Source organism: Sorex araneus, chromosome 2, assembly GCF_027595985.1.
Source record: "Sorex araneus isolate mSorAra2 chromosome 2, mSorAra2.pri, whole genome shotgun sequence".
NCBI lineage: Eukaryota > Metazoa > Chordata > Mammalia > Eulipotyphla > Soricidae > Sorex > Sorex araneus.
Genome location: NC_073303.1, coordinates 259,183,537 through 259,195,785, shown reverse-complemented (window position 1 = coordinate 259,195,785; position 12,249 = coordinate 259,183,537). Strand labels below are relative to the sequence as shown.

The 12,249-nt window shown below is 56.1% G+C and overlaps 1 protein-coding gene across 1 annotated transcript; it reads left to right on the top strand.

The window, feature by feature from the left end:
• The first annotated feature begins 5,637 nt into the window (after positions 1-5,637).
• FABP6 (fatty acid binding protein 6) lies at positions 5,638-8,814 on the top strand. Its single transcript, XM_004611466.2, has 4 exons — positions 5,638-5,704; positions 6,907-7,082; positions 8,343-8,432; positions 8,761-8,814. The coding sequence occupies exons 1-4, from the start codon at positions 5,638-5,640 to the stop codon at positions 8,812-8,814; spliced, it is 387 nt and encodes a 128-aa protein (XP_004611523.1).
• Positions 8,815-12,249: the final 3,435 nt, after the last annotated feature.

Sequence of the window (12,249 nt, the reverse complement as noted above, 5' to 3'; positions counted from 1 at the left end):
GGAATCGAGTGTTGGAGATGGCACACACGGCTGGCTTAGTGGGGGCTGACAGGGCCAGGGGGCACACGGGGAGCGGGCACAAGGCAGGCACCCTACCCACTGTTCTCTCTCCAGCCTCTGGTTCTTTTGTTTTGCTGTTTTTCTTTCGGTGCCGCACCCAGGTATGATCAGGGGCTATTCCTGGCTCTGTACTCAGGGATCAGTCCTGGCGGTTGCCCAGGGGACCGTATGGGATGCCGGGGATGGATCCGGGGTCAGATGATGCATGCAAGGCAAATGCCCTCCCCGCTGTTCTGTGGCGCTGGCCCAGCCCGCACCTAGTAATGAGCAAGCCAAGGGCTGGGTGCTCGGTGCAGGGCTAGAGCACTTGCCATGCATGTGAGACTCTGGGGTTGACCCTTCCCTGATTAGCTGGGCCCTGAGGGAACACCGGGCGTCTGACTCCCAGAGTCCCTCCATGTGGTCACTGCCCATTTATCAACCTGGGTCTCCCCTGAGATTTGAGGACAGACATGGGTGAGTCCAGAGTCTAGCAAACCGCAGCCCTAACTCAGGAAAATCAGGTCCTGGGGCTATTAGCCATCCCCCACCCCCACCTCTCTCCTCTGGCCATTACAAGCAGAGGCTCGGCACAGTGGGGTGTCCTAAAACGGGTAACCCCACAGGCTGGAATTATGGGTTCCCTGGGGAAGGTCATTCACAGAATTCACTGGAAGGACAATTTGAATTTGGAAAGATGGATGCAAGATGAACCAGGCAGGAAGGTGAAACGCCACAGCGGCCACTTCCCCCACAATGAGTGACCCCGGGACTCCACCTCCTGCCCCTCTCAGTCCCTCCAGCGAAATACCCACCCCTCCCACCGCCTCTGCTGTCACCTTAGGGCGAACTGATGTCCCAATTATGGCTGTTAAACCATTTTTTTCTGAGGTTTACCAGTGGCTCTGTGGCTCCCACGCCTGGACAGGTGATAGAATGGCTTCACCCACCTGGAAACCCTTTTCCATAGCGAATACCGCTGAGAGGTCAGAAAAGATGAATTCAAAACATCCCCCGGGTTTCACTTCTGTTTTAGAAAGAAGAGCAACAACAAGGTCTGTGCGCACCAGGGAACCGTGGGGATGATTATAGTTCCGCGAGTCACAGCAGTCTCGGGGAAATTCAAACTTTTATCTTATTTTGGTTCTTGGGCCACACCCAGCAGTGATCCGGGTGACTCCGGGCTCTGTGCTCAGGGATCACTCCTGGCGGGACTCAGGGGCCACGTGGAGTGCCGGGGATTGAGCCTGGGTTGATGGCATGCAAGACAACTGTCCTGCACTATTGCTCCAGCCTCTGAGCTTCTTATTTTTCAAACTATGCATATGTAATAATGTGCCACGGGAAAATAAGACCCTGGGGAGGGGGTGTAGGCAGATTTCAGTTTGTCTGTGTTTGCTGCCTCTTAAATTTTCTACTGTTCTATTATTTTCATAGTCAGAAGGTTAAATGACCCTTCCCTCTACAAAGGTGACCCAAAGCTTTTTTAGTTGCTTTTTGGGTCACACCCGGCGATGCTCAGGGGTTACTCCTGGCTTTTGCATTCAGGAATTACTCCTGGCAGTGCCCAGGGAACCATAAGGGATGCTGGGAATCGAACATGGGTTGACCGAGTACAAGGCAAACGCCTTACCTACTTTGCTATCGCTCTAGCCCCGGTGACCCAAAGCTAAGAGGTGGATTTTTTTTCCTTTTTGGGTCATACCCAGTGATGCACAGGCTATTACATTCATGCTCAAGGGACCATATGGGTATCATCCTGGGATTGAACCCAGGTCAGCCATGTGCAAGGCAAATTTTGCCTTACTCACTGTGCTATCTCTCTGGCCCAATAGGTGAATTTTTTATTTTATTTTATTTTGCTTTTTGGGTCACACTTGGCAATGCACAGGGGTTACTCCTGGCTCTGCATTCAGGAATTACTCCTGGTGGTGCTCAGGGGACCATATGGGATGCTGGGAATTGAACCTGGGTTGGTCGTGTGCAAGGCAAGTGCCCTACCAGCTGTACTATTGCTCCAGCCTCTCTCTCTCATTTTCTTTCCCTCTTTTCCCTTCCTCAAAACCGTCAAATTAGGGGCTGGAGAGATAGCTCATGCACTCAGGAATTACCCCTGGCCGTGCTCAGGGGACCATATGGGATGCTGGGAATCGAACCCAGGTCAGCTGCATGCAAGGCAAAAGCCCTACCCACTGTGCTATTGCTCCAGCCCCCAAGAGGTGGATTTTTAAGAGGACACAATATGTGAAGCTGGGGGAAAGGCCACCTGAGGAAAGTACCAAAGATTTCTGGATACTGAGTCCTGAGCAATTTGGCCCCTAGGCCGTCTGGGTGTAGAACAGCTCAGTTCCGACTTGGCAAACATCTATCTTAAGGATGATATGTCCTAGATACTTTCACTTTGTGCTTCCGCTCAAGGAGATACTTTATTTTTTTAATTTATTTTTTTAATTAATGAATCACTGTGAAGTCTAGTTACATACTTACAAATTTTTATGTTTGCATTTCAGTCATACAATGATTGAGTACCCATCCCTCCACCAGTGCCCATTCAAGGAGATACTGTAAGCCCTAGAAAGAAGTTCATTTACTGAGGTGAGCTAGCATCTCCCTAAAAGTCGCAGGATAAGCAGCAATGTGTAGCAGCAAATGTGGTGGTTTGTTAAAATGTGGGACTGTGTTTATAGGCTAATGCCAAGCAAAGAAAAATAGATATATACTATTGCATTTACATGGTGACAGTATATATCTTTTTTGTTTGTTTGTCTTTTGTGCCATACTTGGCGATGCTCAGCAGTTATTCCTGGATCTACACTCAGGGATTATTTGTGGGGGTACTCAGGGGACCACATGGGATGCTTGGGACTCATCCCTGTTGGCTGCATGCGAGGTAAGCACTGTGACCCCTGTACTATCTCTCCAGCCGGTGGACTGTATATATTTATAAACAGGGTTGCTGAGAAAGAAAGGAAGAGACCAAGGGCTCGAGGGAAGGTGCATATGCTGCCCGAGCCCAGGTGCTGCTTGTGCCCACGCAGCTGAAAACATTTGGTGCCCACAGCTCCCCTCTTGAGATGGGGACTTTCATGCATCTGTATCTAATGCTGGGCTGTGTGTAGGGGCTTTCTCCGCCTTTGTCTCCACATTCTCTCTTGACCCTTTACTCTCCCTCACTTTCTTTTTTTTTTTTTTCCTTTTTGGGTCACACTGGTGATGCACAGGGGTTACTCCTGGCTCTGCACTCAGGAATTACTCCTGGTGGTGCTCAGGGGACCATATGGGATGCTGGGAATTGAACCTGGGTTGGTCGTGTGCAAGGCAAGTGCCCTACCAGCTGTACTATTGCTCCAGCCTCTCTCTCTCATTTTCTTTCCCTCTTTTCCCTTCCTCAAAACCGTCAAATTAGGGGCTGGAGAGATAGCACAGCGGGTAGGGCGTTTGCCTTGCACACGGCCGACCCAGGTTCAAATCCCAGCATCCCATATGGTCCCCTGAGCACCGCCAGGGGTAATTCCTGAGTGCAGAGCCAGGAGTAACCCCTGTGCATCGCCAGGTGTGACCCAAAAACAAACAAACAAACAAAAAAAAGAAACGCCAAATTAAATCTGTTTTACTTAAAAAAAAAAGAAAGAAAATAAAAGAAAAAAAAGGTGGAGGGAGGAAGAGAATAAAAAAACTTTAAAAATTTTATTTTATTTTATACTTTTAGCAGGGGCAACCTGGCTCTGTGTTCAGGAATCATTCCTGGAGGTGCTCAGGGAACTGCAACGTGTCACGGGGGATCAGAAAGGTCAACTCCTTAACTCACCAGGAGGGATTTAAAAAAAGATGTCCTTAAATGATGTTGAAAGCTTTTAGTAGCAAATCTATGTCTGGCACACTGCGTCTCTGTGAGTTTGGGTAAGTTACCTTGTCTGGTTTGTTTTTCTGTTTGTTTGCAGGTGTGTGTGTGTGTGTGTGTGTGTGTGTGTGTGTGTGTGTGTGTGTGTGTGTGCGCACCCAGCAGTGCTCAGGCCTTACTCTTGACTCAGGATTACTCTTGGTAGGCTCAGGGGACCACACGGAATGCTGGGGATGAAACCAAGGTCAGGTGTGGGCAAGGCAAGCGCTATCTCTCTAGCCTCTACTTACCTTCTCTGAATCTCTGTCTGCCCCTTGGTAGAATGAGACAACTATACTTCCTGGAGTAGATCTGACGTTTCAGTGAGACCATCTGGGGCCTGGGCACTATCTCAACGGGCTGAGGGCATGCTTTGTGCATCGGCCCTCCCAGGTTCCTTCTTCAGCACCAAAGGGAACCTCTGGTACTCCAAGGAGCAACTCCTGAGTACAGGGTGGGCGGCAGGCCCGGAGCACCCTTGAGTGTGGCCCCAAAATCGAACTGAAAAGAAAAACAGACAAAAAAGTGAGATGATCCGTGTAAAACACCCACCCGTCAGCAGCGGATGGTAGCACTGTCATCCCACCACCATAAAGACTGTCACTGTCACTGTCATCCTGTTGTTCATCGATTTGCTCGAGCGGGCACCAGTAACGTCTCCATTGTGAGACTTGTTGCTGTTTTTGGTATATCTAATATGCCATGGGTAGCTTGCCAGGCTCTGCCATGCGGGCGGGATACTCTCGGTAGCTTGCTGGGCTCTCCGAGAGGGATAAAGGAATCGAACCTGGGTCGGCTGCGTGCAAGGCAAAGGCCCTACCCGCTGTGCTATCCATCACTCCAGCCCAAAAAGACTAAGAAAGGGAAATTCTCACGTAGGCTAGCATTTCTAGGCACAGATGCACGCTACTGTAGCCACACTCTCCCTCCCCCAGGAAGGAAGGAGAGTAAATAATATAAAAATTTTAGATTCTAGGGCTGGAGCGATAGCACAGCAGGTAGGGTGTTTGCCTTGCACACGGCCTACCCGGGTTCAATTCCCAGCTTCCCATATGATCCCCTGAGCACTGCCAGGGTTAATTCCTGAGTGCAGAGCCAGGAGTAACCCCTGTGCATTGCCGGGTGTGACCCAACAAGCAAAAAAAAAAAAAAAATTATATTCTAGGGACAGAGCAGATTGTCCATCGGGGAGGACATGCACGTGGCCGAACCAGGTTTGATCCCCGTCATCCCATAGGGTCCCCTGAGCACCGCCAGATGCAGAGATAGGAGTCACCTCTGAGCCTTGCCTGGTAGGACCCAAAAAAGTCAGAAAAAAAAAAAGAAGACATGAGCTCGAGAGAGTGACCCCTCGGGGCCCCTCGCTGCCCGGGCCGCTGTGTGTCTTAGCCAGCAGGACCCACTTCTCGGGGTGGAGCCGGGCGGCGGGGGCAGACAGCGCTGACGGAGGTCAGGAGCGCCGAGCTGGTGGCCCCACACCCCCTGCAGGCCTGGCGCTGGGCTGGCAGCCAGGTTCCCCCAGGGTGAACGACCTCGGGCTGCGCCCCGCGGGTCCTGCCCACGTCGTAAACTGGCGAAGGCTTCCTCTTCTGGGCGTCGGCCAGCGGTGGGGTGACCTGGGGGCTGCGTGCCTGGAGCGTTCATAAGCCAGGCCACCCCCGGGCTCCTGCACACTCGCTACTGCCCGCCTCAGCCCGCCCCGCCTGGTCTTCGGCAGCATGGCCTTCACCGGCAAGTACGAGATCGAGAGCGAGAAGAACTATGACGAGTTCATGAAGCGTCTGGGTGAGTGGGCGCTGACCTCGGGGCTCTGGCATCGCAGCCGGGGGCCAGGACCCCCGCTCCAGGGGGCTTCGCCTGTTTGTGCAGTGAGCACTTTACCCAGGCGATGGACAAAGCCAGAGAACCACCAGGCCCTTGGACTTCGTTTGTATTTTTTTTTCCCCAGCTTTTTGGGTCACACCCGGCGATGCTCAGGGGTTACTCCTGGCTCTGTGCTCAGGAATTACTCCTGGCAGTGCTCAGGGGACCCTATGGGATGTCAGGGATTGAACCAGGGTCGGCCACGTGCAAGGCAAATGCCTTCCCCGCTGTTCTATTGCTCTGGCCCGGCTCTTGGCCTTCAAAACACTTAGAGCAGCTCCACTCACTGATGGGAAACTTGGGACCCAGAGAGGTTGTGCTGGTAGCCCGAGATAGTGCAGTGGAGATACGACTCATTCATTCACTGGATTGGGTTTTTGTGTGTGTATGTGTGTGTGTGTGGTGCTGGGGGCACATCTGGAGATGCTCAGGGGTGACTCCTGGCTCTGCACTGAGGGGTTACTCCTGGCGATGCTGGGGGACCCCCTTTGGAGGGCTCAGGGGACCATCTGGGAAGCCAAGGACTGACCCCAGATTGGCTGCACGCAGGGCAAGCCCCCTACCCGCTATTCTAGCTCTCCACCCCCTGGGGTTAGTTTATTGATTCGCTCATTTCGGTTTCTGGGCCACAGCGGCCCTGCTCAGGGCCCACTCTGGCTCTGAGCTCTGTGGCCCCCATGGTGGGTCGCAGAGGACCATCTGGGGGTCCTGGGATCGAATCCAGGTTGGCAAATGCCCTACCCACTGTACTATCTATCCAGCCACTCTATTTTTCTTTTGGCCACACCGGCTGTGCTCAGGACTTACTCTTGGCTCTGTGTTCAGGGGTCCCCTGAACACGGGGGGTGGGGACCAGCCATGTGCAAGGCAAGTGCCCCACCTGCTGTGCTGCCGCTCTGCACCCCCCGGAGACACAATGCCTTAAATAGAATGCTTGCCGCAGTCCTGGGCATTGCTCCTTGCCGTCCCATTTTGTGGATGAAAAGTTGAGGTTTGGTGGGGGATGGGCCTGGGGCCTGAGCCACACAGCTCCTGGCAGGATGGGAGTGAGGGCAGGTCTCGGCTATGTGGGGAGGAGACCTGCCCCCCAAGTCACGGGCTCGTCTGCTTGTCCCGGGGACCAGGGCTCCCCAGTGAGGCCATCGAGAAGGGCCGCAACTTCAAGATCGTCACGGAGGTGCAACAGGATGGGCAGAACTTCACCTGGTCGCAGCACTACCCCTCTGGCCACTCCATGACCAACAAGTTCACCATCGGCAAGGAGTGCGACATGGAGACCGTGGGGGGCAAGAAGTTCAAGGTAAGAGGCTGCTGCTGGCCGCCCGCCTTCACGCATGGGCAATGCCCCTGGGCGTAGCTCCAGGCACCGAGGCCGAGTCCTTGGGCAGTTCTGCCCCGGGCAGGTTTTAATGCTCTGGGCACTGAAGAAGCAGGACAGTCACAGGGGTGCCCTCTGCCCAGGCCCCCTCTCCTGGGGCCTGGCAGCACGCACGCTCCCCTCTCGGCCGGGGGCTCTGGGCATGGGCCCACCCCAGGAGGGGGAGCGGAGGACACCCACCTTCCCTGCAGACCACGCTCCAGCCCCCAGAGCCTCCCCTCCAGGCTACAGTTCGGGTCCGGAACCGCTCTCACCTATATTTAAAAACCACAGTCTCGGGGCTGGGAGGCGGCTCACCGGGTGGGAGCGCGTGCAGCGGCAGGGTCAGGGGGTCCCACCAGCCTCGCCGGGCGTGGTCTCCTGGCGCTCTGCTGGGAGCTGCTCCTGAGAAAACCAAACAGACCCATATTTCGGAGCGTCTCTCGCTGGGGAGCACGGAAGAGAAAGGCGGCTGTTTGTCCCGCCAGACACCCCCCCACGCGGGGTCCCCTGTGGCTGCCCGCCCAGACCGGGAGGGCGCTTTGTCCTCCGGGCTGCCCTGACATTCATACTTGTGGATATCCTGCCCACTGTCCCAGGTTGCATGCGTGTGTATGTGTGTGTGTGTGTGTGTGTGTGTGTGTGTGTGTGTGTGCGCGCGCACCTGCAGATGCTCAGGGGTTCCTCCTGGCTCTGCACTGAAGAATTACTCCTGGTGGTGCTGGGGGGTCCCCCTTGGTGGTCTCGGGGGACCATACAGGGTGCCGGGGGTTGAACCCAGGTTGGCTGCCTGCAGGGCAAGCTCCCGACCCTCTGTTCTAGCTCTCCCCACCCCCCCATCAGTGTATTGATTGACTTATTTAGGTTTCTGGGCCATAGCGGCTGTGTGCTCGGGGCTCACTCTGGGTGGGCTAGGTGGGCTAGGTGGGCTCTGGCAGTGCTGCAGTCACCCTAACAGGGACAACCCACACCCTGGGACGTGAGGGCTTCGGGAGTGCCCACGTGTGCCCTGCCGGGGGGCGGGGTCCCTTGTGCAGCCCACCCCCGTCAAAGCAGCCCCAGGGAGGGATATCACAGCCCGTAGCCCCCCACACTGCAGAGCAGAAGTGGAGGCCCCGATGCTGCGTGCCTTCCCACACGCCAGGGCGCACTGGCTCAGCTGCGTCCCCAGGTCTGGGGCTCAGTGTCACACCTCTCTTCCAGGCCACCGTGCAGATGGAGGGGGGCAAGGTGGTCATAGACTTCCCCAACTACCACCAGACCTGTGAGATTGTGGACGGCAAGCTGGTGGAGGTGAGCTTGTGGCTGGGGACGGCCTGGCTCCTCTGGGCAGGGGGCGGGCCTCTGCGGGACCCCACGGAACCCCTCGGGGCACAGGGGAGGACCGGCCGGGAGGGCGTCTCCAACACCAAGGGACACCTCACCGCCACATCTCGCCGGTACCCTTGTGGTGCCGAGTCCACGCCGGGACTGAGGGTCCCAGCCCGAGGCTGAGGCCCGGAGAGGTGGTGGCGGGCTGGCTCCCCCCCTGTCCCCCCCACAGGGCCCAGCCCACCCTGCCTCCCGCCATACCCGTGGCCCCGGACCTGACCCTGTCTCCCGTTCTGGCTGTTTCTCTCAGATCTCTACCATCAGCGGCGTGACCTACGAGCGTGTGAGCAAGAGGCTGGCTTGAGCCACTGTGGCCCCCCCGGGCCCCCAGGCCCCCCGAAACACCCATAAAATCCCAGAATAGATCTTGTGCTACCCTCAACCTTTGGTCTCTTTGTTTTTTTGGGGCCCTGGCGGGGTGAGGGGGGGCAGGAAAGCCTTGGGGACTTGGGGGCTGCCCGAAGATCTGGGCTGGATGTCCACCCCAACTGGGACGTTTATTTGCATGTGGATGGAATATGCCAGACCCTGGCGGTAGTGGACAGAGGGTCGGAGGAAGCGTGGGGGTCCCCCTGGCTGGCCCCCTGAGAGAGGCGACACACGATGGCCTGATGGAATCCAGGCAGGCCTGTGAGAAGGCGGGTGGGTCTCAGAAAGCCCCCCCACCCCCGCCACACCCTCGCCAGCGCCCGGGCGGGAAGGTGCCCAGAGCCAGGCGCAGGGCCAGCCAAGGGAGGCCATCGGCTGCTCTGCTCTGCCTGGTCACTGGCCCCAGCTCACCTGCAGCACGGTCAGCGAGGGGTTAGAGAGATGGGTCCAGGCGCTGGCACAGAGCGTGGGAGGGGCATCGGGGCCATGAGGGACTGGGCGCCTGGGCCAGCGGGTGGGGTCAGGGGTGAGGTCTCTGAGCTGCGCTGCGCCGGGAAGGGCTCTCACTCACATTCAAGCGGTGCCTCGCAGGACCCGATTGGGTCCAGCCTGGAGGGTCTCCCTGCACTCCCTCTGCCCCCAGGAGCTGGTGTCCAGCTGGGCACTACGGCTGCGTGACGGTTCACTTACGTGAGCGGAAACTTCCTATCCCCCTAATCACGGAAAGTCCGTATGGTGCGCCACAAATAGATGGAAACAATGTAAGACCTGGCGCTCAGCCACAGTGGTTCTAGCTGGGGGCCCGCTCAGAAGCCCGAGGCTCCCCTGGTAACCAGGGGGAGTCCGCAGGTGGCATCAAGGCCAGACACGCTCCCCCCAAAATCAATCAGGACAGGGCTGCCAGAAAGCAGGGCACACACTCGAGAGTCACATCGTCCAAGGGATGCTGGTAGCCTCATGGGCCTGGACACAAGGCCTGCCCAGTGTCCTGCAGAGACTGGCACACAGCAGGAGCCTCGCAAGTGCCACCTGGCTCTCATAAGGTCCTCCCAGGGGCTGGAGCAATGGCACAGCGGGGAGGGTGTTTGCCTTGTATGGGGCTGACCCGGTTCGAATCCCAGCATCCCATAGGGTCCCCTGAGCACCGCCAGGAGTAATTCCTGAGTGCAGAGCCAGGAGTCAGCCCTGAGCATTGCCGGGTGTGACCCAAAAATAAAAATAAAATAAAATAAAATAAAATAAAGTCCTTCCAGCCTAGAGGGGCCAGAGCGATAGTACAGCAGGCGGGGCACTTCCCTTGCATGTGGCCGACCCGGGTTTGATCCCTGGCATCCCATACAGGGCCCTGAACCCTGCCAGGAGTGACCCCTGAGAGCGTCTGGGCCCTCCAACTAAAATGACCGAAGGACCCTCCTGGTCCATGGCGTTCCCTCCCTCTGGCCAGCCGTGGCTGGGACATGGCCAGCTACACGGACCACTCAGCCCGGCTTGCTTCCTTCCTCCTCCTTCACTCCGTCCTGTTTACCTCGCAAAGAACTTCCCTGCGCCACACCCCCGGCCGGCCAGGACCTCATAAATCTCATCCCTTTGCCAAGGCTTATTGCTAATTAAGCGAACTAGGTAAGCATTAAATGAAACTAGCAGAGTTGCTCCTTCCCCTCCAGACGGGGTAATTGCTCATAATGATCTGGGATAATAAGTCTCTAAGTAAAAGAGAGTAATCATAATTAAGTGAAAATCCAAGCGCCCGAGAGTGAGAGGAAGATGGTTTCCACCTCCAAATGGATTTCAGGAAAAATGCCAAATGTCGGCGGGGGGACATTCTGAGGTCGGTGTTCTTACACACCATGCAACCTCAGGACTTTAGAATGTAGGTAGTTTAAACGCTGTATTTCACAGCTAGAGAAATACAGAGGCTCAGAGAGGGTAAGAGATTCATCCAAGGTCACACAGCAGAGCCAGGTAGGGTGAGTGCTGCCATGGGAGAAGAAGAGACTCTGTTCTGTGGGCATCCTTCAAGGAGGCATCCCGGGGCAGGAGGACAGCAGTGACTAAGTATGGACACTGCCCCATGGGACTTCTGTGGAGGTTTTCACCTGGGGGAAGTTTCTCCCTCTCTCTGAGCCTCTAGGGTTCCCCCTGTAAGAGGGCTGACACTGGTACTTACCGAGAGAGTGGCTGTGCTCTGCCTTCCCTCTCGTTCAACTTCCGCATCTTATCACCATCATCACACGAGGGGAGGCATTGACATGTCCCCTCCATCAGTTTGTCAGGCGGTTGACTCTCTCTCCTCCGGGTGTTGAAAAATCCCCTTGCTGGGTCAAGGGGTTTTGTAAAGATAAAAGGTAAAAATCCACAGTCATGTGTCAGAAAGAGAGGGACAGACACAGAGGGACTGCACTCATTGGTGGAGTGTAGGGTAGCATCACATGAGGCCGACACCCAAGGACAGTAGATACAAGGGCCAGGGGGATTGCCCCATAGCTGGAAGCCTGCTTCATGAGCGGAGGGGAGAAGGCAGATGGAATAGAGAAGGGATCGCTAAGAAAATGATGGCTGGAGGAACCAGTCGGGATGGGAGATGCGTGCCAAAAGTAGATAATGGACCAAACACGATGACCTCTCAGTGTCTGTGTTGCAAGCCATGATGCCCAAAAGTAGAGAGAGAGTATGGGGAATATTGTCTACCATGGAGGCAGGGGGAGGGTGGGAAAGGGGGGGTATACCCGGAATATTGGTGGTGGGGAATGTGCACTGGTGGAGGGATGGGTGTTTGATCATTGTGTGATTGTAACCCAAACGTGAAAGTTTGTAACTATCTCACGGTGATTCAATAAAATTAAAAAAAATAAATTAAAAAAAATAGAAAAGAAATGCACAGTCATGCTTTGGAAACTTCCCCCCAAAACCCTTGGGAGTCCTCCCAGGCCGTCAGGGAGACCACTTCGCCCCTCCCCCCCAGCCAAGGCCACCCAAGCTGCAGAGAAACCCTCTCCCCCACAGCGCTGAGTGGAAGGACCACCACTAGGTGGCGCTGTGCCACCTGCCCGCTGCCCCTGACTGACCTGCGTGTAGCAGGGGGCGTTGGCCTTGAGGGCCTGGGGCAGGGCCTGGGGCAGTGAAGTCCTGGGCGACTGGGCCTTGGTGCAGGTGGGTGTGCGTCATTCACAGCGCCAAGGCCGCGTGGCTCCCCTTGGAAGGCACGCCTCAGTGTGGAACCCGGCCCCGAGAGACCCGAGTCTTAGCATCCTCATTAAAAATGGTGGAGAAGGGGCTGGAGCGATAGCACAGCGGGGAGGGCGTTTGCCTTGCACACGGCTGACCCGGGTTTGAATCCCAGCATCCCATAGGGTCCCCTGAGCACGGCCAG

Excerpts from the sequence above, each read along its gene's own strand:
- FABP6 (XM_004611466.2), top strand. The coding sequence starts at position 5,638 with ATGGCCTTCACCGGCAAGTACGAGATCGAGAGCGAGAAGAACTATGAC. Across the intron at positions 7,083-8,342 it reads TGGGGGGCAAGAAGTTCAAG|GCCACCGTGCAGATGGAGGG; the intron begins GTAAGAGGCTGC and ends CCTCTCTTCCAG. Across the intron at positions 8,433-8,760 it reads TGGACGGCAAGCTGGTGGAG|ATCTCTACCATCAGCGGCGT; the intron begins GTGAGCTTGTGG and ends TGTTTCTCTCAG.